We start from the raw sequence: 25,676 nt of genomic DNA on the forward strand, positions 1-25,676 counted from the left end.
ACGAGTAGAAACTGCATTGACTGTAAATGACATTATTGGAATGACATCTTTAAAAATTATTACTTTCGCTTCGTCGATTTCGCGGAGTCCAAATTACCGTTACATGGAATCGTAATCATGGAAAAAGGCTAGACGACACGATGAACCGAATAAAATGCAAACTGCGGTTGAAACAAATACAACGTCTGTCCTTAAAGCAGTTGAGTACATACTGGAATAAAACCAGGTTTCATATTAGGATTTCATATAGAATTTGGGACCGTGTTTCAATCCTGACCTAAATCCTCTAATATCAAAAAATTCAGCCGTCACAATCGAGATGCTCATTCTTCCCACGAAGTTCCATCGAGATCGCCGAGCAACCAATGTCTGATACAATACAAAAATTCCGTTTACCGTGTTCCTCACAAAAAACAATCGTGCCGCGCGCGATGTCCCAATGTCCCCACCCGCGCCCAAACTAGGGAGATCATGGTCACCGGCGTCACCGTTGCGTCGCGGGAGGAACGCGAGATCGGCGATCGGGAGGTCGACGTTGACGTGTTGCGATCTAAGATGGGGGTCTGGCAGAGGTGGTCGGGTAGTAGGTGGTGGCAGACGTGGGTGACTGCAGCGGGTCGGCAGGGCGCGTGTGTCAACGCGGAGGAAAGGCATGAACGTCGGTATACGCGAGACTCTTGCGGTCCGAAAGAGACGGGGTTACGAGCGGGCTTGGTGGGAGAATTCCACGGAGTGGAGAGAGAACGGTGGGTTGAACCAGGTACAGTGGCCATGAGACGCGCGGTCGGATTTCCCTCTTCGACGCAGGATAGGCGGACGCAGCCAATCGGGTACGAGTGCTCCGCCAACGACGTCGTGGCTCCGACCGAGAGGCGCCACCGATGGACCAGGGAGCTGGCGCTCCAAGCAGCGAATAAGCGCGCAGCCAGTCTGGTATTGGCTGGCTTCGTCCAATGGCAGATTGTTATGGGTAGACGGTGCCTGAGCGGAGGGGGTTGTGGCGCGTAGCCCCGCGAGCCCCCTCTAAGCTAGGCGTTCTCTCACACGCAAAAGGGGACATCTCATCACGACTCTTGGTAGCAGGCACTTCTCCGTAGTGGGCACTCCACTCATCGTGTCGTCGTACGGGTTCTCCGCGAGAGGCTGTGGGGCCCAAGCCCGAGCGAGCGAGCGCGAGCGACCGCTGGTCGAGTGGGTCTAAGCGGCCGTGAGGACCTCTCCAAGAGTACCCGACAGTCCTCCTTCTCTCTCCATTCATTCAGCCATCCATCCATCCATCCATCCATCTATCCATCCAGCCAACCGACCGACCGACCGACCAAACATCTATCCATCCATCCATCCATCTATCCAGCCAGCGCGGAGAGAGCGCAGCCAGAGAGGCCAGCCAGCCGAGCCAACCATCCATAGACACTCTCTTCTCTCCCACGGAGAGAGAAGTGTATCCTCGACGAAGGTGGAGGCGAACCCAGTGTAGTAGAGTGGTACATCTACCATCGTCTCTCTATCGGCAGAGTCCAAGGACTCGAAGACCCCCGCGGGTGATTCCAGTCGGCCGCCGGCCGGCTCTGGCCGGCCACTATCCTCGACCCACGTGTGTGCCAACTGCTACTATCGGTGTTCGGTTGTGTACGCGGTGTTCATTTGCTCTGTTACCGTCGTCATCGTCATCGTCGTCGTCACCGCCGCCGCCGTGGTCGCCGCCGCCGCCGCCGCCGCCGCCGCCGCCGCCGCCGCCGTCGTCGTCGTCGTCGTCGTCGTCGTCGTCGTCGTCGTCGTCGTCGTCGTCGTCGTCGTCGTCGTCGTCGTCGTCGTCGTCATCGTGGTCGTCGTTGTTGTCGACGTTGACGCAGGTGTCGTACCGGTGTGTCTCGGGCTGTGTTGCCGTGTCCTCGGTATCAACCGTTCGCGAGGAGAAGTGGCAGCAGAGTACCACCGCGTCGCCGAGTGTCCCGGATCGACGGTAAGCTCTTGTCCGTGCGGCGTCCATCTTTGTGTGTTGTCTCTACTCGGTGTCGGTGTCGGTGTCGTTGTTGTTGTCGGTACTTCCGTCCTCTGTCCTCCGGTCCGCCTCTTCACCGTGCCGGTTGTTGTCCTTGACCGTGGATCACAGCTACCCAGTGGATTTCAGTGTCGAGGTTGTCATCGCGAGGCCGAGTCGCGTTACCGTGTTTTTTCGTTCGCCAGCCGACCGACCGACCGACCGACCCGGTGCCCTGGCCCGGTGGTGACCGTCAAGCGAAAGAGACATGCGGCGGGTCGCACGGTGTCGTCGCTGGACGCGTCCAGCTGCAGCAACAACAACAACAGTCGTGCCTTTGGGCGCCGCGACGACGGACGCGTTTCGCGTGTTGATCTGTCGCGCAGCCTGTTGATCGTAAACCGCGGCCGGTTCCATACGTTTCACCGATCGATTCACTAGACTATACTTGGTTGGTGTACACCCGACCGATAAGGGATACTGTGCGGAGTTACTCGTAGAATTGATTCGAGCAGTGCCCGGCCCATATGAATGTAAACGAGCGTGATCGTGCATGAGACGACGACGATCATCATCCTTCGGCACCGGTGCACCGGTATCCAACCACCGGCTGCTACCCGCGCGCCGCGATGCCATAGATGAATCGTGAGGACGGTTCAACGACAGACTGTTCCCGTACCAAGGTGCAACCATTAAATCGTTCGAGCTAGGCGCCGGGGCAAGGAGCGGTATAGACGAGCTGCTCGTCGAGCTCTCCGAGGCAACGTCCGGCGGTGGTCCCCCCGGTTGTCCATCCGTGGTGGCAGGCCCATCATGTCGTTATCTCGCGGTTAGCGCCGGCCTCAGGATTCCGCGAAGCGCTAGCTTCAAATATTTCGACGGCGCTGGCCTCGCCGAGATGAGCGGTGGCAGCGGCGGCGGTGGCGGGAACAACGCCGGAAATCAGGGGAACGGAAATGCTACCGGTTACCATCAGCATCAACAGCAACAGCAACAGCAACAGCAACAGCAACAGCAACAACAACAACAACAACAGCAACAACAACAGCAACAACAGACACAGCTGGAGCAGGCTAGCTTGCTGCCAGATTTGAATGGGATTGACCTGGCGATGAGCTTGTCGCCTAAACAGCACTCGTCCCACGTACAAGCGGCCGGCGGCGCTCACACGACACCGTTCAGTGTCACCGACATCCTGTCCCCGATCGACGAGTCGTACCGGAAGCTGGAGCTGGCGATCGGCGTCGGCGTGGTTACGCATCCTCAAGTCTCACCTTACGGGAACGCGTGCGGCGGTCGGGTGGGTGGCAACACCGGTAGCTCGAGCGCGAGCAGCGGCAGTCCGCCGCTCCACGGAGGATCGACGCCCGGCGGCGGCACACCCGGACCGGTTTCCGGTGCGAACGACGCCGCCGCTGGAGGCAGCAGCGCCGCCGGCGCCGGCATGACCGCCATGGGCAATCCTTACGCCACCATGCAACTCACCTCGCAGTACCAGTACTGCGCGGCGGAATTGTCGCCGTATCACCACGCGGGACCCGCGGTCGCCGGCGGAGCGACCGCGACCGACCCCATGCGGTCCCATCACCCGTGGTACGCGCCGGCACCGCCGGCCACCAACGACCCACGGTTCGCCAGTGAGTATTGTGACATTCTTTGTTCCTATGGATTTCGTGCACTGATGCGAGCTCCGGGCTGATTAGAGCCGGATTCCATGTTCTTCGAAGATTCCGAAGGTATTTTTAGTGTTGCGGGTAAAGCGGGTGAAGCGGAGACGGGCGAGAGCTTCTGGCTGTCTCTGAAAAATATTTATCTGGTTAGCTCTTGGAGGACAGGGTTGCTTATAGGTGTTGTGGGGTGCAGAAGAAATATGTTTGCCATCGTTTGCCTGCGTATGTACGTGTTGGAGAAGTTACCTATAAAACGAAAATAAGGATGGAGAAACTGAATCTCTGCAGGCTAGGGAAATCTCTCTAGTTCATCTGCGGAGGACTGAATTTAGTTATCAGACAGTGAACTTTCTTGAGATTCTTATCTCAATGCACTGACATATTTATGAAATCCTGCGTCTCACTTCACAGCGGTTTATGGTTGAAGATGGAGTATGTGTCAAGATTGATCCGTTTTCATCGGTAGGACAACTTGTTCAGATCCGACGGTTTACGGTACTCCCCTAGAAGTAGTGGAATCCAAGGTCCACTTTATTGACGTATAGTTTCCTTATACAGTGGATGAAAAAATGAATAAAAGATCTGATTTTCGAAGAATGATTCTCCTCCACGTAGCGTGTAGTGTACGCTAAATGAAAATTGTAGAATAAAATAACTCGTGATATTAAAAGAATGTTACTCGGTTCGCAGTTCAATTTAGAAAGTGAATTTTAATTGTTCTTTTTGATGACTGATTTCTTAGTTTACCACGTAAGTGTTTCGAACCATTCAGAGTAAGAGACAGGCCTGTTTAAACGCGCGTCGAGGGAAAGTAACGCGACGACATGCCGAAGCAAACATGTCTCCTCGATAGATCATCCCCTTCGTCTTCGGCGGAGCACGTCTGTCACCCTTTTATCCGTCTCCCGTTGTCAAAGTCGCGGAATAGTCGTCGCTTAGGTCCATTTAGGTATCGATGAAGTGACGGAGTCGTGTTTCAAAGTCCACGACAGCCTGTTCTTTCGTGTCAGTGGTGCGCGACCCGAACTCGTGAATTGTTCCGTCGCCACATGGAAATGTGTTTCTATATTCTTCTACCCTTACATAAACATTCGAAATTACAAGTTTGATAATCTATTCGTGATCAGTTTTGTTCTGAGATTTTTTAATCTATAGATTCTAAACATATTTTGTATATTCCTTGGAACAATCTGATATTTCACTGACTTCATTTCAACAATCTTCGATCGCAAACATCGACAGATACAGAAAGTTCAATTCAACATTCATCAATTCTCAGGCTTCCCATTCGATAATAAATTACTCCAATCCCCAATTTTAGTTACTGACATATTAACCCTTAGTTCTCCTGATCGTAAAACAAAATACACTCCAAAAAGTTTACTTCAAGCCCCTTTCAACCCTCAACTGTTCTAATTATCAAATTAAACTAAAAAATGTGTGGTTTCACTAAAGCATTCACTAAAACCGTACTCCGAAACCAATCGATTTCTAAGTCCTCTCGAGAGGTCACGTAGAAATCTCCATAGATCGGATGTTTACTAAAAACTCCATTTAATATTCCCTCTTCCCAAGCCTCTTCTCCTCACAACGAATTTATTCCACTTCCCGACTCCAATAAAAAACGGGAGAAATAAAAATAAAACCGAAAATTCCCGATTCAACGTTCCTTTTTTCGATGATCGAAAGAAAGATCTGTCGTTCGCATAATTCGCGAATCGAAAGAACCGTCGAGGCGTACACGGCTACAGAGGATCCTGGCTGCCGAAAAACGATTGTTGGCCAACCGAGCCCTCGTCCTTGGGACTTGTGTCAACACCGTGCACGGTACTGTACGTATGTTTCCTTGGATTTTCTGTCGGCCGCACGCGCCACTCCGGTCACCGTCGAAGAGAGGAGACGTATCGATCCCCCGGACCGGCTGAGCTCAGGAGATGCGTGGCTACCGGACACTGCCGGAGATTTTAGTTAAACAAATAAGCCCGAAACCCTCCCCGTCGCTGGCAGCTTAACTTGGACCGTATTCAACCGTCGTTACCTTCACCGAAATTCAATTTTCATGGGGTGTCGCGGATCCGGGGGCAGAATCTTTTTCGATGAGAATTCGAACTCGCTCGTCGATATCTTTCTTTACAGTTCGAACAAAGACGGAACGGAACAGAAAAAGATCGTTCGTCGTTCCGCGAAATGGACAGAAGATAAAATAAAATGTAAATAGATTAGTTAAAATAAAGTATGAGCAAGCTAAAATGTAAACAGTATGTTGTTTTGAGAAATGGATGTAATATGAAGTGAAAGTACAGATCGTGTATCATAAAGTAGACAGAAGGCGAAAAACATACAAAATACAAGTAGTCTTTAAAATATATAGAGACCTGACGTTTGGAAAGATAGATGATAGGTGATAGTAGAAAAGAATCGCTTATCGTTTCAGAAGATGGATGTAGGGTAGTAAACGAAGATAGAAGAGGTCGTTTATCGTTTCGAAAAATAGACGGAAGACGAACGGGACGATGCAGTTCGCCTATCACTCGCGATACCGTGTAATTATCCGGTTGTCGAGGATTGGACGATCGTTCCTTCAACGCCGGTGGCCAGGTAGACGTCTTTTACGAATGTCAATTTCGTTAATGAGAGGCTCGTCCTCGTGTCCGCAGAAGTTACGTGGAAGTACCGGACCCGTCAGTCTTCTCGCCAACCCCCATTGTCCTGGGACCAGGTCCATGGATGGGAGGATCGAAACCTTTGGCTGAGGATAGATTTCATTGATGAGAGGACATGGTGGTTCGTGGATTTTAGTTCTCGTCATCCGATATGGTGCGTTGATTGAGATATTTGTTGGCAAGCAATTCCGAGACTGCTATCTTTCATGATAGTTGGAAAGTGTTGATTTGATAGGATAATGATACTCTTGGAATTTGAAGCATCGAATGGTCTCTTAATCTTCTGCTATCTTCTGAGATGAAAATTCTAAAGAATGGTGAATATTTGTTTTCATTTCTTGATCATATATTCAATTAGATCTACTACAGCCGTAAACACTGGTAGCAAAGAGGTATTGCTAGCCAATAGTTATTGTCCTGAAACTATTTAAAAACTTTGACTCGTCTCGAATCTACAAGCTTTCATTAGCAAACGGCTGATGATAGTTTGACTGTTCAGAATTTGATCTATCCGAGATCTGCAAATAGTTTTAGCAAAGAGCTACCGCTCGACTGTCCTAGATTTATTTAGACATCTTTCATCCACTTCAGAGCTGCGAACATTTTTTGCGGAGAGCTGCTGTTGCTCAACACTGTCCTAGAATTGTTTGAACACTTTGATCTACTTCAAAGCTACGAGAATTGTCAAATACCACGGAGTCATGCGTATGCTAAACAAACATCTAACAGGAATTTTAATACCTAAAATAGGAGAGTTATTATCTTGCAATTGTTGAAACCTACTTCGATTTACTCGAAACCTGTGGATATTCTTAGCAAAGATCTGCCGCTATACCAAGAATCATTGTCTTGAAATTATTGGAGCATCACCATTTACCTTAGACTTAGATTCTCAGCAAAGAATATCACATTCCACACTATCAAATTTTTCTATAGGCACTCTAAGGGACCAGTTACAGAGATTTCGATTGACTTGTGATTTAGTTTACATATTGGTAAACAAATTTCTTTAGTAATTTCTTAATCATGAAATACTTCAGTAGTTGTAAACGAAAAATTCAGAAATGGACCAATGCGGACCACTTGGTAGTTCCACTGTTAACAAACTCTCAAAGAAGCATCTGTGCTTCAGTAATCGTAAAAACGTACTACAAGAACTGGCCATGACAGTCATCTTGCGGTTACAATAACTTACAATAAATCAATTCAAGCGAATAAGGTTCTCCATTCCTCTTTCTCATTGTACACCATCAAAGATGCATTATTTTGAGTATCTACCTACTAAAACATTCTAAAAAAAACTAATTTATTATTCTCAACTAAAACCAATACGAAGAAATTAGGGATTGGCCATTTCGGCTCAGTTGGTGGTTCCAGTGTTAAAAACCCTTTTCTTCGAGTGCCTTATGGGTGGTCCCTGCCACCGAAACGTTCCACAGGATTCTTATCAATTTCTCGAGGAACGACCCGTAAACAAATTCTGTTTGCTCCCGAGTGGTGTCTCGAGTGGTGGTGTCCTCCTCGACGGGGCCCGCGGGCCGCGCCGCGCCGCGTTCTCACCGACGTCGTAATAACAATTCGAGACATCATCGTTGGACCTCCCGTGCTCTGGATGACACGGCAGGTTTCTCGCGAGGCTAAATCGCTCCTTTTGTCCGGGTCCGTCGGCGTCCGTTCTTGACAGCCCTTCGCCAACTGACAAGGAATGGACCGATGCCGGTGTCTGGGGTTTCAGTAGCTCGAATCCGGAGGCCCTCTTCCCGCTTTCCTCGCGCTGATGTTGCCACCTCGCCTGCCTGCACGATCGCCATTCCGCTTTTCTAGGTTCTCGTCATCCTTCCTTTCTCTCTTCCTCTTTTTTTTCTGTCCGCGCAACCAGAGAATCCTCTGGATTTCTTCGCGACTGGGTTCGTTGAATCTGTTTCACTATTAACCCTTCGCACTCGAAAGTTTATCGCCGGAAATAGTCTACACCGTCTAGTGAGATATAGACGACGACGCCATTTTTGTTTGCAGTTGGCTCTTGTTTATATAGTTTAGTACCTTGTGTATGTTTTCACGGTTTTGAATTTTGTGTTGAAAATGATTTATATCCTGCATTACGTTATGTATGATTGAGAATTTTTGGGAATCTGTGTAACCTTTATATTTATGTTTCCTAAGCGTATCGTAATGAAGACAAATACGCATTGCTATGGGAAATGACATTTGATACGAATTGCACAAATGGCACGATTTTAATAAGTCGAGTTAAGTAATGATCATCTCTTGCCTTCCATTTAGCGTTATCAGCCGGTTATCGTTATCAAAACTCGCGTGTCCCGAAATGATCATAGTAAGCAGATTCCTCTGTAACAGTAAATCCAGGATAGTCTGACCACCATAGGAAATTGGGTGCCGTTAACATTGTTAAATAAATAGAACCACAAGAAGACTCTGCAATCCAATTCATCTACAAAAAATGAATCAATCTATTATAAATCTCGCGCCGACAATCCTTGCAAAACTGTAACCGAGTCATAAGGTCAATTTTAACAAGTTTCCGGAAATGTGGTCAAGCTACCCCGGACTTACCCTATATTCGTGAAAAGAAAGAATGATACAGAGGGGGAGAGAGAGAGAGAGAGAGAGAGAGAGAGAGGGAGAGAGAGAGAGAGAGAGAGAGAGAGAGAGAGAGAAAGAAAGTACTAATTCTTCGGATCTGTCAAATATGTTTTGCAGTCTCGCGGCTAATGAGCGCCGCGGGAGCGGGCGCCGGGACCAACATGGCCGGCTGTTCGGTGGGCCAGTCAATGGGCGACGTAACGAAATCGTCGGGCATGGGAATGGGCGTCGGCGTCGGCGTCGGTGTCGGCATGGGCGTCGGCGCGATGCAATTCCCCCACCTTCCCCAGAGGCGAAAGCGACGCGTTCTGTTCAGCCAGCAGCAGGTTCACGAGCTCGAGAGGCGGTTCAAGCAGCAGAAATACCTGAGCGCGCCTGAACGCGAACACCTAGCCTCCCTGATAAACCTCACGCCCACTCAGGTACGTTTTTCTTCGAAACGGAATAAGAAAATGCGTCGCGCAGATTCGTTTTCTAGAGAAAATCTAATCATCGATTTGCGTGCATTTGTTATAGGGTAACTCCGGGTGAGATGGCCTGATTTCAGTTAGATTGTCTAATATCTAGGTTTTCGATTGTTTGTAGTGGTATATTGTATTTTGCGCAGAGCAAAAATATATATTAATGATATTTATAATGTGATAGTAGTTTTACAGAATGTAGACCATCTCCCGCTGACTTACTCTATGCGATTAAAGCATCTATTGCAAAATCTAAATGGGTCTAAACTATGCACTGACATATACTGGGTCCTTAGGTGATGAAGTTAAAGGACTAAGTGTTCATGAAGGTGAAATGAGACTTGTAGAGATGGGACCGAAAATTGTTATTTGTATACAAGTTACTTAAATCACAATATATGATCTGAAATGAGTGCGCAGGTAATAGGTTTACTAGTTCGAACAGTTCTAGTAAGTTACCTACAGGTTTTAAATCCAGGGTTCACATCTGAGCACTGATATCAGAGACTTCTAATTTCCACCCTACGATTCAGTAAGGAATTAGTTTTTGCGATCTCTAACTGCCACTAATTTCCACTTAAAGCAGCGAAGATCACGTCGAATCACATTCAATAATTACTAGTAGCAAATGTTAACCGAATGAAAGTTGCATTTCAATCGTTGGCCTTAATGCGCAATTAAGTTACATTTTACCAAGCACCGAAGCTATTGAAAGAATCGAGAAAAGATTCTCGTATGATCCGACTCGTTTTACAATTCTTCGTTTAATATTTCCAACGATGAAAGATCGAGTGAGGGGGTAGCTAATTACAAGGTAGCAGCCGGGTAATCCCCGTCGATCTCTGATCGTCCCGATCGGCCGTGGACCGTTCCAGCTACGAAGGAAGAACACCGGTGTGCTCGAGATACGGTAGACACTAACACAGTCAAGCAACCGAGTAACGTGCGATCGCGCGCGCGCTCGTACACGGGCCGTGCATGACGAGGATTAATTGCTGAGAGGAGATTAATTGCAGGGAGCAGGTGGTGGGTGAACGCGTGGGTGTATCTACGTCTCTCGGCCAATCGGATCGATCGACCTCAGGGGCGTTGGTTCCCTCGGAGAGTTGTTAGCCGGCGATGCCGACGCGTCCCACCTTTTCGATTATCGCTAGAAATTTGAAATCCCGGGACGCCAACCTTCCTCGATCGGCAAAGTCGAGAAGATAATTATTTGTCCCTCTATTCCGATTATATTGAGCTTGTACCGCGCGGATCAGTAGACTGCCAAAAAGATTAATTCTAACGAAAAGTGGGAAAACTTGAGGAAAGAGTAAACGTGGAAAGCAAAAATTATGGGAACAATTATTCCCTCTTCTATGCTAGTTACATTGAGCTTGTATCGCGAAAAACAATAAGCGTTCAATGGCCAAAGCGATTAATTCTATAGAAAAGCAAAAGAAAATCTGATGAAATGATAGACGGAAAGTTACAATATTTCGGCTGAAAGTTGAAAATATTCAAAAGTTGGAGTTAGAAGGTTTTATTTCGATTTGTGAACAATTCGAATAATACTTTGAAAATTCTCGTTGGTTCGCATTCAAGCTGTGCACTTAAAAAATTGAATTCCCGACAAATTTTGTTGGATATACGAGAGGCAAGAAGTGTAAGATCAATCGAGCCACGAGAAATCTTGACTGCTCAGTTTCCATTTCATTAAGGGAACTGTTTGTAAACGGTTATATAATCGGAATTTTGATGAACGCTATCCAGTGTTCCTGTCCCATACTCGATACGCGCGTTTCGATGGGAGAGTGCGCGTCTAAGTGTGATCATAGGCAATTTTTGGCAGCCACGCAATCCGACACGTCCTCGAAACAGCCTAGTGCCGAAAGTGTTAAGTAAATCGTGGACTACGATGTCCGTTGCGTTAGCAATAGCCCTCGAGAGAGGCTGTGTTTGCTCGAGACACGATAGACGGAATTCGACCAGGTAGACGTGCACGTCGAATCGTCGTCCCGAGCGACACGCAAATATTGTCTCAACCACCCGAAATTCTTCTGCCTTCCCCGATCGACGGCGATCGAGCGATCTGGCTATATTTAGTGGCGGCAAATTGGCTTAGCGCGCGCTGCTCGATTTTTTCATCATTATCTTTCCTATTTCTCGGTTTTGTTTCACGTTAATTGTAGAACAAAACAATCACGTTATCGGCGGATGCAAAGTTCGAATGTTCGAACCGCGTCCCGATGTTATGTATGTTATTTTTATTAGCATGTCGTATCATCCTTTCCGAAAATAGATGTTTCACGATTGTTACTGTTACTTTCAGTACAAACGATTTTTGTTGGCGTTTATCTCGATTATTCGAGGAACGATTTATTCGTTAAAGATAAGTGCTAAATTGCATAAAATGCATACAATACATAAAAATGTATAAAATATTTAAAGTGTAGTGCCGTTTATAGTTTTCATTAAGAAAAATTTTCCTCTGTTTTATCATATTCTTAAAAATTTGAATTTACCCAAGGATCCCCCGTTTGGTTATTGCTGTTTGTAACATTAACTTTCCATTATTTTCGTTATTCCTTGAAGTATAATAGCTGAATCGGAACCTGAGATTTGTTTAGCGATCTTCTTAGTCGATAATTCTATTTTTCATCTGTGAGAGAACGATAAGCGGCCATTTAAAACGGTCCGACCAGAATCAGATTTTAACGAGCAATCTTCATTGGGCAGACAGGTCTGTCGGCTGGGCTCTGGTGCAGTCTGGCAACAATAAATAATTGTTGCGCGGCTCATTGGTCGCATCCTGGTCGCTCCGTCCCCTCGTTCAGTCTGCCGTCCCGTCTGCAACGCGTCTCTCCGCTTAATCCGCTGGTCCGCTCGCAATATGCGTGGCTCGCGAATAACGCGTGCGGATTCGAATTCTCCGTTGTTAGGGACGTGATCGCGACGAACAAGACCACTCTTCACCTTGTTACACGTATTCTCATTCCCTCAGATATTTTATTGCTGTTTCCTCTTTTCGATTATCGTTATTATTAACCATTAACAATTCGTGGTTAACAACAATCATTGTTACTATATATGTATAACTGTATCAGGTTGTAATGATTGTTATTATGTGTGGGCCACAAGAAAAATTTTTCGCTATTTTATGCAATAGATAGGTAAAAATATGAAGTTTACAACTCGTAATAAAAAAATTCATCTCTAGCTTTCTGTTCTCGTTAGAAACAAATGAAACATGATCTTTTTCTCACTATTCGAAAGTTATTTTATGCATTACTTTCGTATTAAATCAACAATCACCTAGATTCCTTTCGCAAAAATATGATCGGTAGCTAAAGTGTTGATACGATCAGTGTTAAGACACCAATAATTACGAAACAAGCAAACTGAGAAACGCTATTTCGACGGGTCCACTAGTTCCAGTATTAACTGGTTAAGAACTCAGAAATAGAAGTTAGACCGCTATCATTCCTAACTCCTATTTCCACTTAGCCTACACACCGTACAATAGTCGTACTCGCAGCTTGGTCGGTTGGAGAAGCGGAAGGAGTCGCGCGCGCGCTCCCCAAACCGGAAGTCGTCGCTACCCCGTCGTCTCGGGGGCGTCGGAGCCGTGCGCGGAAGTTCGCAAAGAGGTCTGATTGCAATCAGCCGCGCGGATTTTAGCCGCGGCGCTCGCCGGCCCATCTCCCTCCCCTCGGAGGGGCACACATAAGTTTCGATAACGAGTTTCGGGCTCGATGGCACTCAGGAGCCGTGAATGCCGGCCACGAAGGCCGGGGCCAACCGCTGGAAGAAGCGAGACGCGGAAAAGAGAGGAGGTTTCGGGGGCGAGAAACGCTGCCAGAGGGAAACGGGGGGCAATGGAACACATACAGAATAACGTGGCTGCATGTATGTACGTGTATAAGCAGCGACGTGTGCGACCGCGGACTCTTCAACTTCTGGGGACAAATAGAGACCAAACGAGCTACCAGGCGAGCAGACAGGCACGATACGCACGCGTGTTTGTGTCTCTCCGCGTGTCTGTGCCAGTAGCTTCGTGCTCGCGAGCACACAGCCACCCCGCGGTACCATCCACTTACGGCCACTCGAAGTCTATGTACGAAGTCGTGCGCGCCTCTCTAGCTGGCCCCGCAAACGGGGAGACTAACGAATCATTATGCGAGCACCCCGGAGATATCGTGGATCTTAGCTGCCCCGGAAAACGATATTCTCTTTGCGACTGCATACCTGCGCGCGGAATGCGTTTCATGGGTCTTTCTGGAAAGCAGGAGTAGGTTATGTGCCTTTGGGGATGTTTGCTAATTAGTGTGATGTTGCTCGGTTTTGATGGTTGGAAGATTGTACTTTGTGATTGGTGGGCCTGGAATTTTGATTGTTGGAGATTGTATTCTGTGATAGGTGATTTCTGATGTAGGATTGTTGGGAGATTATATTCAATGACTTGTGATGTGGAATTGTTTGGAGGCTGTATTCTATGATTGGTGATTTTTAATATTTGAGAAATATCAACGTACTTACTAAGAAGTTCGATCGCTAAATTTTCGTTTGTCACAAGTTACTGACACGTTGACTGTCACGGTGGTCACCGATACCGGTGCTTTCAAATTACTCGAAAACAATTATAATTTGTAAGATAACTATCATCGAATAAAAATGTTGAACAGCGTACATACCTAGATAGTAGTGTAACATGAGAATTATGGTATTAAATAATTGATAATTCCTCCGTTTCATTTTTGCCATAAAAGAATAAGTAACACACGGAACCCTAAAGTTTTTCCTGGCAGTGAACGAAAACTCGGTGATCGAATTAGAGGGAATTTTGAAACTCTCCTTGTCTCTCAAAAACGCCCATATCCCGCGGGTTAACGGATACTCAACTAATAATCGGCTCGAGTTCAATAACAAAATGGTGGCTGGAGATGCTCGTCGTCCCCGCCGCTTCCTCTTAAATTCACCTCAAGAATTCTGTTTCCATTCTATTTCCTGGAATCGTCCGTTTTCCTCGCTCGCGATGTTGCTCATCCCGCGAGCAGGAAAATGGCCGCTGCTCGAACCTCTATCTTCCTCCATCCCTCAGTTAATTGATACACGCGAATCGATCAGCCGACGTCTCGAGGAAGGCCGGATATCGCGATCGTCCGCGGATTTCCGCGGAACGGAACGAATCGGATGGGATACCGATCGAGGGAGAACAGTCTCCATTAAACGGGATGGGGGAGGGGGGGGGGGAGGTAAAAGAAGGGTTTTTCGATCGCGGGAAAAGGCTGTTGCGGGCTTGACGGTTCTCGAGGGAAATTCTTCGATGGGTGGAGGGTGGTGACGGGGCTATGGGATGGATCGAGAATCGATACCGAATTAACGAGTTGGACGACGCAACGACAGTCAGTGGAAGAGAGAAGATACACCGATCGGCGCTCTCCAAGACACTCGAGCCTGGAGTTCGACGCGAGCGCACTTTGGAGGGCTTGTAAAGGATCGAGAGAGACTCCCTCCCGCCGAGAAAAAGGAAGGAAAATGGAGGGTGAGACGGAGACAGGAGGGGAGGGGGGACTGGAAGAAAAAAGAATCTCCCGTCTATCGTTTCGGCCGATCGGAATGAGGCAAAGTGGCCGCGTCATATCGACCGTTTCCGGGTGAGCGTCACGCAAAATCGACCCCGTTTCTGGTAACGAGACCTCTCCAGGCGGCGACGGCGGCGTCGAGCACCGATTTCTTTCTGGCTCGATGATGGATGACGCCATCATCCCCTCTCGCTGAAGCTACGATGAAAACATCGCGGCTACGCGGCCGATTTTACTGATTTTACTGATTCTACTCGGCGCGGCGACTGCCTGGGATTCATCGTGATGTAATACTAGCCCGATCCTGGTTTTTCCATCGCTTGATGGAAACCACGCGGCGGACGCGAGTGGTTCGAGAATCTCAATTACTCTGACGGTCGTTTAGAGGATTCAGACATTCGGGGAGATTCTTCGTACATCGCTGTTGATTCGGATGCTCTAGTTGTCGCGGTGCACTGGGTCGTTCGGTGACACTTATGATTTGATTACGGCGCTCGGTCCATCCGCCATTTTGGAGTTTTCTTCGCGAGAGATGTTTCGTTGGTGGTGTTTGTTGAATATTGAAATTACTTGATGGGTTTGTAGACACTTGTGATAATAACTATTTTACTCTAATTGTATAGTCTTATTCAGTTGTATTTTTACTTTTCGCGTTGTTAATGTTACACATTTCATTACCTTCCTATAATAACCTAAATATTATTCATACAATAATTTTCCAATAACAATGGGCCTTGTACAAATTTTTACTTACAAACACTGAAAGTCTATTATCCCTGGGACTGTTACTGATTTGGTAGGAAATTTCTATTCTTTTTATTTATTTTCACGCGAAAAATCAGCTCTACTTCGGTTTATAATATATCGTTCGTGCAACTCATAGAGAATGTTTCTGTCGAAGTTTAAGATCGATCCACTTTCAACGATGAATAGTAAATGCACAAACAAGCGCGCCAATCGACTTCCGTATCGACGAGAAACAATTTACACAAGGACAAGATAAAATCCCTTAAACGCGGTGGCGTTCCGCAAACAGTATTAAAGGCTCCTCTACCGCTCCCGACGAGCAAATTTGTAGCGAGCTTCGCTCGATGCCCGGGTCTCCACCCCTTTGAGCGTGCATATTGAACCACCTAATATTACTCTGACAGCGGCGTTGGTGGTGGTGGTCTAAGGGCCGAACGTAGAATGTTTGTGCAGGCTACTCGAAGATAAACGCATCGCCCGGCCAGTCGACCGGCTGGTATCGTGTAACGCAAAGAGCAAAGTTTGCAAAGAAGACTTCCCGGAAATATCTTGTTTTTTTTTCACCGGTGTTCGATTGTCGACGGTGCTGGGTGACGCGGAGGTCACTGGTGACCAGCGTCCGCGATACCATATAATTGCACAGAGTTTCTTAAGACGAATCCAGTAACTTTTTTAACCCTTTGCACTCCGAACCATTCTGGACGTTGGCTACCAGCTACTCAGCGCGCCTTTGCGGCAGAAACGTGCATTTACGGACCCGCATATTATTTAGTGTAGTTTTGGAACCAAGTAATGTATTATAATGATATTGGACTTATATGAATTGGTTGACATCTAGGAATGTATATTTGCAAAAAAATCAATATTTTATTTTTTATAATTGTGTACAGTGTAATAAACCGTTCTTCCGTATCACTTTCATCGCTATCGCTATCTTTGAAAATCTTTCCCTCCAGTTTTAAATTTCTTTATTTATATTTATAAATATAAATATTCTACAAACTCTCCTTATCGCTCTTTTCAATTGGCGCCGAGAAGTGCTCGGACCGTCGTGAACACGCTTCTCACGTTCTCTTCTGACACAAAACCTGCTGACATTTTTTTTATATATCTCAGTAATTTTACTATATTTTGATTTGATTTCTTGTGTCATTTCAAGAGAAAACTTCAGGGAAACATGCATGTCTCAAAAAGTTGCGCTGAAATAACTTAATTCCCCGTAATCACTAATAAACTTTAATGTCCCCTGAGAGGGGACATCCGAATGGTATGCTAGAATTACGATGTCCCCTGAGAGGGGACAGCGGAGTGCAAAGGGTTAATATTTCTTAAGCTTTTGTCTTACAAGGAGGAAAAGAATTTTTTTATAGGAAAATACTAGAATAAAACTAAATCAATGTATAATATTCAATAAAAAATTATTAAATTTTATCAAAGTTTCACCGAAGAAAGATGTTGTTATGAAAAATAATGTTGAATAGCAACGAGCCAGAAAAAAGGGTTAAAAATATTGAAAGTACTTGACTGGAAGCGATGTTCATTATTCTATTGATCGAGGACTCTGATTCGAGAATCGTTTCAAGAAATCTCTGTGCGGCGAAGGTGGTTTCCGCGGGGGAAGATTCCAAGGGGAGGGACATTTAACGCGAGGGCGAGGGTGAAAAGAAAGAAGGGGAAGTCGGAAGGAAACAGCGTGGAGTTAAAAACCCGCGTCCCGAGGTTCGGATGCGGGGGATGATCCCAATAATGGGTTTGCGTACCACCGGATCCACCCTCTCCGACCTCACACCGCGATGGAGCGGCAGAGGGCTGCTGAAAGGTGCCAGCGCAGGTCAATCCCGTGCAAATATGCATCCGTGGATCCCAAAGAACGCGATCAGACTCGATATGCTAAGAATCTTTGGACTTGTAACGCGATCTGGACGCTTAACTCATTGATCGACCCTTTTAAGGGCAGATGAAAGATGAAGTTGTGCTTTAACCCCTTAGGTTGCATGAATCTTATTTAGTTCGATTATACTACGGATCTTGAATAATTTTTTTAAAGATATTTGAGAATCAGAGACATTTTAATTATAGGATACATGATATGATTATGATATTATGAATAATTACAGTGTTGATTTAGATATAACAAATCGTAGGCTTTAGGAGAGTCTAAAATTTAGTGATAGTTGAATTTATAAAATAATCTTACAATTGAACAAATTAATATACTTCGATACCTTCTTTTATCGGTTCAATATGCATTTATCTATCACAGATATGACTTTGAAGGGGTTGAAAGATTACAATACGCGTATAACTGCGATCTTTGAACAGATAACACGATCCGTTCACCTGTTTCCACGTTTATGCTCTCTTGAAAAGGATCGCTACGCGAGAAATAAAAAGATAATCGCCAATCCTCGAAGAAAACACATCTGAGAAGTAAAAGAAGAATAATAGTCGCGCGATCCACGATAACCAGAGGACAGCATCGATTCAACGGCCCGTAACGATCGTAATCAGCCCTTCAGAAGGAAATGGAACGCGTAGATCCGTGTTTTACGCGAGCCACGATTAAATCACCGTCTGCATCCATAATTAATGATTCGCGCGGGGCGGAGGGGGCGGACGGGGACAGACGAATTAAACGAGCCATTCGAAGCTCGAAATCGATCGCAACAATTTAATCGACGAGAGAGACCGTCTCGCGGTAAATTATGCTCGGCGAATTACAACGCGTTCAAAGCTCGTTAAAAAGCTGGGAAAGGCCGGAGAGACTCGCGGCGTGCGCGACAGAGAAAGAGAGGGGTAATTAGAAGGAAGAGAGAGACAGGATCAGTATGACGGCGGGAAAAAGGAAGCAAAATAAAAACCGAGAGAAAGATAGAGAGAGAGAAAAAAAACATGGAAAATATATCAAGGGGAATTTAGAGACGGGTAGGAACGGGTGGGACCGGGGCTAGAGGGGTTGAGGCCGGGGTGGGAGACATTAATTAAAATGGAAACGCGGCGGACGGGCCTGATCAAAAGTTAAATAATTAATAGTAAAAAGCTCGCAAGGTTCAGGCGAGATCGCGATTAATGAAAAATCACCGAATTGCGGCGACTCCCCGCGGCGTCGGAGCGCGGGAAGAAACAACACGCCGCGCGGGTTGTTTCGGCATTGTTTTTCCGCTGGAACGATAACGATTCGTTCGCTCGAGCCATCTGGATCGTTGCTCGACATCCTTTCGATTCGATTTTCGAGCTCGTTGAACGTTCCGAGGTATTTTTATTTCGTGATTTATTTCTTACTTCGCTTCGTAAAGTTGGAACTGAATTTCGATGCGTTAATGTTGAAACGATGTGACAACTTTGACGAACTTCACGTCTCGTAGATCATATCAAGCTAATAATAGTTAGTTCATCAATCACCTCTGACTACAAATTTAAATTGACATCAGTGTTCTATACATTAATAACTTGTTCGCGGTAGAAAGTATAATTCAAAGTGTTGATCGCGAAATTAAGTCGCGAGATACCTCGTCTAATCTAAATTAAATCTATTTCCAACGTATATATACCGAAAGGAAATAAAAACGAGATGAACGTAAAAATTTAAAAAATCTCGTGATCTGTAGATGGACTGTCCGCGGTGGTTCCCGATGATTGGAGCTTCTAAATTGCTCGAAAACAATTATAATTCCTAAAAATCCAACGTCAAAGAAAATGTTCAAAAGCGTAAATAGCTTAGATCACAATGTAACCTAAGAACTATGGTACCAAATAATTCATAATCGTTCCTTCTTATCTTTGTCACAGAAGAATTAGAGATACAAAAAACATTAAAGTTTTTCGTGGTAGTCAACGTGTTAACCACATTCGACGAGGAACCGACGAAACCAGCTGATATCGTTTTTATTTGGGAAAGTTTTACGCTTTTCCACGCGAAGCGTTCCGCGTTGCCCTCCAGTGTCTCCCCGTGGCTCGTTGTCTCTCACCTCGACGCATCCCCCCACCACCGTCGGACCAGTGGTCCCTTCGGCACGGGACACACAGATGCGTCCCTCCATTTTGCGCTCGCATTGTTACTCCGAGTGCAGTCTCTCCCCATTGTTACAATGGCCGGCCACTCCTGGCATTGTTGCCGGTATTGTTATTATTATCGCTACTGTTACCGGTTGCGGCCGACCGGCGAATGGAGAAGAGGAGAGAGAGCCAGCTGCTCCGTCGAGTGCCGCATTAGAGGCAAATTACACTCCCTCTCTGGCCCGCCTCCTCTCCATCTCCCTCCCTCTCTCTCTCTCTCTCTCTCTCTCTCTCGATCTGGATATCTCGCTCACCCTGGATGTATCACCCTTTTTCCACGGTCTCAAAATTTCGAATGGTCGATCGGTGTATCGAGATTCGATGAGGATCGCGCCATCGAACCACCCCTTTCGGGTTGGTCGTAGGGATATCATTGTTCGACCTTTTTCCCATTGTGGAGTGGCCCGTACATTATGAAGTATGAGATATTCTATGCATGTAAATGTACTGTAATTAAATCACTGACAAAGGAACAAACGCGAAATTTAGTTAGATATTCAATAGAAATTATGTTAGTATTATAAATCAGTAATTAGAAAAACAAATTAACTCGTGTTTTCGAGAAGTTCATCGTGCGATAAATGTAAATTCGAATCTAGCGACTGTTAGTTGTCAAAAAATATCTAAAGTAGAATATATCTTAAGTATCGCTAGTTTTCTTTGTTTATGTGTATCTATCGAAACAAAATTACACGTCTGAAAATATCGGTTATGCAGGCGACAGAATCATACGAACGATACCACTAACATGAACTGACGTTTCTCGGGAACAACGACTCATTATTTACTCGTGGGGGAGCTTTTTGTGTATCAACCCGATGCACTGAACGAATTGCAATGAGATGACCAAGTTTCCCTCGGTTGGATCGAGGATCATCGGGGTACGTCGCGAAAGTCGCGGCGCGAAATTCCTCGGGTGTCGAAATGCGTGCGGTTAATTGGACGTCGTGGAACGCGTGCGCGTATCTCTCGAGTGCACTCACCGGCTCCCTCGCATAATAACGCACGCATGAATATGTCGACGGCTTTTGCGGTCGCCACCGCACCGCACCGCGCGCGCACACGGCAGTGTGTGGCCCACGTAATTGCGTTCCTCTTCTGTTTCCTCAGCTACGGGCAGCCGTCCGGCCACCGTCTCTACAGGTCATCGCAAAAACCGTTGGTTTCCTGCCTCTCCCTAGCGTTTCAAATCCTTTTCACTTCTTAACGTTTGTTTCCTGATCAAGCTATTCGATTGAAAACGCAATGAACTTCACGAAAGGAAAGGTATTTAAATTTGATAAAATTGTACAGGATTTGGATTCTTGTTCGTGGTTTGAACCGTGAAATGAATCTTTGAGAAAAACTGAAAAGAAAAACTAAAATTTACATGGAATGCTCAGTTTTTGAAAGAATTGAATTTTAAAACTAGCCGAATGTAGCTATGAACAGAATGTAAACAATATTCGTATATTTGAGGATCAGTAGATCAAGGAAAAAATTGAAGATATTTTATACTCCAAATCAAAAAGATATTTAAAATCTCCCTCGAAAACATTGACCTACGAATCTACGATGAAATATTGAATTATTTCATTTTGGAGCCAAAAGTGTTAATCTACTCTCCCATATAACGATTCTTATTTTTTGAGAATTAATCGTCGAAGATCGTGCGGCCCTCCCTGGATTAATGAATGGAAAGAAAAAAAAAAGAGAAACGATACAGGAGCACGGAGCACGCGGGTAGGCCGGCCGCGTTTTTCATTATGTTTGCGTCAATTATCACGACTCGAAGAGGCAGGTTACGAGTGTATTGTAAATACACTCGAACGGTGGCTGCCGCGTAATACGCCGCCCAATTTCTTTTTATGCTTCGCCCTGTAGAACCGAAGGCGGAGGCGTTCTTTGTGATCCCCGGTGGTGCACTTTCGGGGTGGGAGAGGAACGGGTCCCGTGAGCGAGGGTGCATACATTTCAACCGCAAACATTCCCAGGTCCCCTTCCCTCTATTGGATCATCCAGCGACGTGAAACGACGGAAAAATTAGAGGAGACGTAAAGTGCGATCAACGGGCCGTCGAGGGTGGCCGAGAGCTAGCCAGACAATACACTGTTCAAAAGTGTGACGCGAGACGAGAGAAAGATCCCGATCGAATGGAGGCTGCGATCATGAAACTTCTACCAAAGGAAGATCGTATTTTTCTCCGTCTGTAATGTTCAGAGTTTGACACGTGGTTTGTTATTTAGTAAAATGTTTGCGACAATTGAAGATACTTAACTTATAAGGGAAGTTATCGAACCTGGGAATTCAAACGTTATGAAACTTCGTGTGTAGGTAGAGTAACTCAAGCTCAGTACATTGCAATTTTTCTCGTGCTGAATTTCACGATTCGATTATCTAGGGAAGGGTAAGAAATAGCGGGAAGAAGTTTAAACAGCAAATACATTGTTCTTTCACGTCTATAAAATTGCGAAATGAAATGTTTCAAAAAGGGTTGGTGGTGGTTGAAAAATTTGAACTTTGTGAATAATTTTATCTTGCAGTTTTATAAACGCGGAAGAACAATGTACGTTTCGTTGGAACTTCTTTTCAAGTAGTGAAATTATCATCGTAATTATCATGGTTTTGTACTTTCTAGAGTTAAAGACAGCTACAGAAGATATTAAGAAGTGTGAATTATTAGGTTATGTTGACAGTTGTAACAGAGAAAGATGAAGGATGGAAGAATTGAAAGAATCCAGGATCTATTGAGGATTTGGGAAGTTGAATAATCATTCGATTGTTGGCAGAAAGAATCGCGAGGAGGCGTGAATCGCGGCGAAAGGGATTACATTTGCGAGGCGCAGATGTTTCGGTCGTAAAGTGCAGGGTTCCGAGCCTCTTCCGCGTACACCGGGATCAAGGCAACGTCAAATTATGATTAGGGCTGTTAATTGTCCCATGTTGACCCTCCTGAGTGGTGGCCCGTGGGCAAACACGATTCCCGCCTCCCTTTTGTTGTTTTAACTCAATACCATCGGGCTGGGGATGACTTACCGATTACCAGTCGGGACTGTCTGGAAACCCGGCGGATCCCGGGGCAAATAGAAATGACTTTCCAGTTTCACCCTAACGAGCTCGGCGAACCGATTCGTGCCTCATTTATAAAGACGTCCTCCCACCCGCCGCTCGGCGAGCAATTACACGGGGTCTAGTTTCCACGATCCTTCGATTTCCAATTCACGATTTTGTTCTATCATTATCGTCTATCCTCACGCGTTCATGGCACCTGTAATTTCGGAAAATCCAAACGAATCTTCTCATGTCAATGAACCTTTTCATAATGTTTCTATAAGCTTATTTATATATATTTCTATAAACTCATTATGAAACTTCTTCTTAACACAATATAATCATTGAAAAACCTCTTAAAAGGCTTTCGCTAGATAAAGTGTTAAAAAGTCTTCACATACAAAGGCGTAACACTAGATTTACAAACATCTACCGCGCCATTTACTCTATTACACTGAGAAAACGTAGCGTTCATTATTCAAATGTTGAAAATCACGTTCAAAAATAGGCAATTAGGATACACAACTATTAGTATAAGTCCATCAATCAAAAACTGTAAACACAATAGTTTCGTTTAACTGCAATATCTCAACAACTTAATTTACTTGCTATATAACTTGTGTACTAGCTTGGTGTACAGAGCTAACACTAGTTAATTAGTTAACTAGTCCTCAGCGGTCAACGTGTTAATCATTATATGATATCACATTTATATCCAAAATTATGCATTCGATCGCAATGTAGCCCGATAAGATCCCAAAGCCGGCCCTGTGGGCGTTTTCGGAGCGAATCGAGTGGCAATTCCCGTCGATTACACGCGTCTTTCTTTCGAGGGGCGGGTGTAGAGGCTCGATAGGTGGGCCGGAGGCAGCGCGCGGTTTCCGGCGGATAATCCTACGGGAAGTTGGTGTCGGATGAAATTGCCCAAGGAATCAAGCGTAGAACAGTCGCTGGCGCTCGGTGGCGGCGCGCCGGTGACGGTGGTGGTTTCACGTCAACCCCTCGAGGCTCACGGGGCCCCCGCGTAACGACGTTAACGTTAACTTGATCAATCGCCTACTCTAACCACCGCCTACCGGATGTACGAACCTCGGGCCTCTGTCGAACATAAGCCGAACAGGTACTCGATGCTACTACCCGATGTCCCGTGTCCGCTTTGATGGACCGACCCTCCACGGATTTATCGTTATTCGATACACTAATCAACATTGTCCTCGTGACGCGACGCGTGGAGCCATCACGGGGTTCGATAGATAACATGCGTGTATTACAAGTGAGAACGAGGAGATTCCTTGTGAACAAGAAAAAAATGTATGGAACTGTGGGAATAGATGTATTAACACTAGAACCACCGAACAGTCAAACTGATTTTTTGAAATTTTTCTATGGAAACACCAACAGTGCTACTATTGAGATTTCTATTGATTTATAATTCAGTTTGCCTAATGCTGAATCAATTTCTGTAGTAATTTTTCAGAGAATTATCTGTTATGTTTTTAATAACGATTAAAGAAGCAATCAGGAATGGGTCACTTTGACCTCTGCTAGTTCGAGTGTTTATGGACGAGTGTGCAATGGGTGAACGTACTGTGCGTGTATTTTGAATAGACGTTCAAGATAAACGCATAGGAATCATAAGAAATTTTATAGAGCAAATTCATTTTCTATAATATTGGTTTTTTATGTAATATTATTTTTGATAGGTAGGATAGACAAAAAAAGGAAATGTTGAATATCAATTCCTTAGAATTCAGAATATGTATGATCGAGTGCGATGACGAGGCCCATACGATCGAATTAGAAGATACGAGCGTTAAATGCGAATCGTTGACAGAAATAATCAGATTAAAAGTTCACGGTCCTAACCCGACGAACAGACAAGTGGTAGCCCTTTAGAATTCATCGATACGCCCAATGGAGAACGAATTTTCGTCGATGTTATCGCACCCCCAATAACCCTAGACACTTAACCCCTTCAAGAACGATCTTCTTCGAAATCGGCAGGGATGATTTTATGTTCTTCTTATTCGTATTTCAGTCAAATCAAATACAGTCAACATTGAATACGGTAAACTAGAAATTAAATAACTGACAACTGGACAAAATAAAAATTACGAATAATATGAGAGAATATTTCAATCGAGAGAAATATATTATTTCTGTATGAAACTAAGCTAAACGCCTAATTAAAATTAAATATAGATACGTGTTACCCGCGCCTTCGAGAACAGGTTGATCGGAAAAGCTCACCGATTAGCTGCCGAAGGAAGAGGGAAGAGTCTCGAAAGGCCGGTATGTTTATTTGCAAGGAAAATGGTAATCCGGGAGTCAATATTGCCGTGAAAATGGGCCTTAAATGGGCCGTGGAAGCTTGTTTCCGGCAATTAGCCCGTGTCGACAGGTCCTCCGAGGTTTCCTACGGAAGAAACGCGCGTGCACGAACAACGGGCGCACCGGGGGCGTTTCATTTACCTGGCTTAACCGCGTGTTAATCGGAAGTTAAAGCGAACCGCCCCGTTTCGCCCCGGTGTCGAGCAAACTCGAACTTGGACCCCTGCCGCGGGCCCCGTCGCTTTTCCGCATCATTCGTTCGTGACCGTGGAAGGTAAACAGGGCCCATCAGGGTACCTGAACCTTCCCAGTTCGAAAGATGCTCGAAGGGAGGAGCGCAAAGACCTTTGCTTCGATTCAGTTTACTAGATAGATAATGCTCGAGTTGTTCGCAGATCGGATTGATCAACTTGAAAACTAAAATTTGATCAACACTTAACACGTTGACTGCCACGAGAATTTAGAGCGTTTCGTAGAACATTACTTATCGTATCATAAACGCAAATGGTATTAAGATTAATTAAATGATTTAGTATCATAGCTCTTAAGTTGCACTATTATTTAGCTAT

The 25,676-nt window shown here is 45.5% G+C and overlaps 1 protein-coding gene across 2 annotated transcripts in view; it reads left to right on the forward strand.

Moving 5' to 3' along the window:
- The first annotated feature begins 521 nt into the window (after positions 1-521).
- Positions 522-25,676, forward strand: part of LOC116431686 (homeobox protein Nkx-2.4) — a 47,229-nt gene continuing 22,074 nt past the window's right edge. For both annotated transcript variants that reach the window (XR_004235988.2, XM_031987468.2), the window contains exons 1-2: positions 522-3,618; positions 9,036-9,340. Coding sequence is in view for 1 of the 2 variants with exons in the window: in XM_031987468.2 (XP_031843328.1) it covers positions 2,880-3,618; positions 9,036-9,340 (1,044 nt within the window). In the remaining variant the exon portion in view is untranslated. The remainder of the gene's footprint in view (positions 3,619-9,035; positions 9,341-25,676) is intronic.

This window comes from Nomia melanderi, chromosome 8 (assembly GCF_051020985.1).
Source record: "Nomia melanderi isolate GNS246 chromosome 8, iyNomMela1, whole genome shotgun sequence".
Taxonomy (NCBI): Eukaryota; Metazoa; Arthropoda; class Insecta; order Hymenoptera; family Halictidae; genus Nomia; species Nomia melanderi.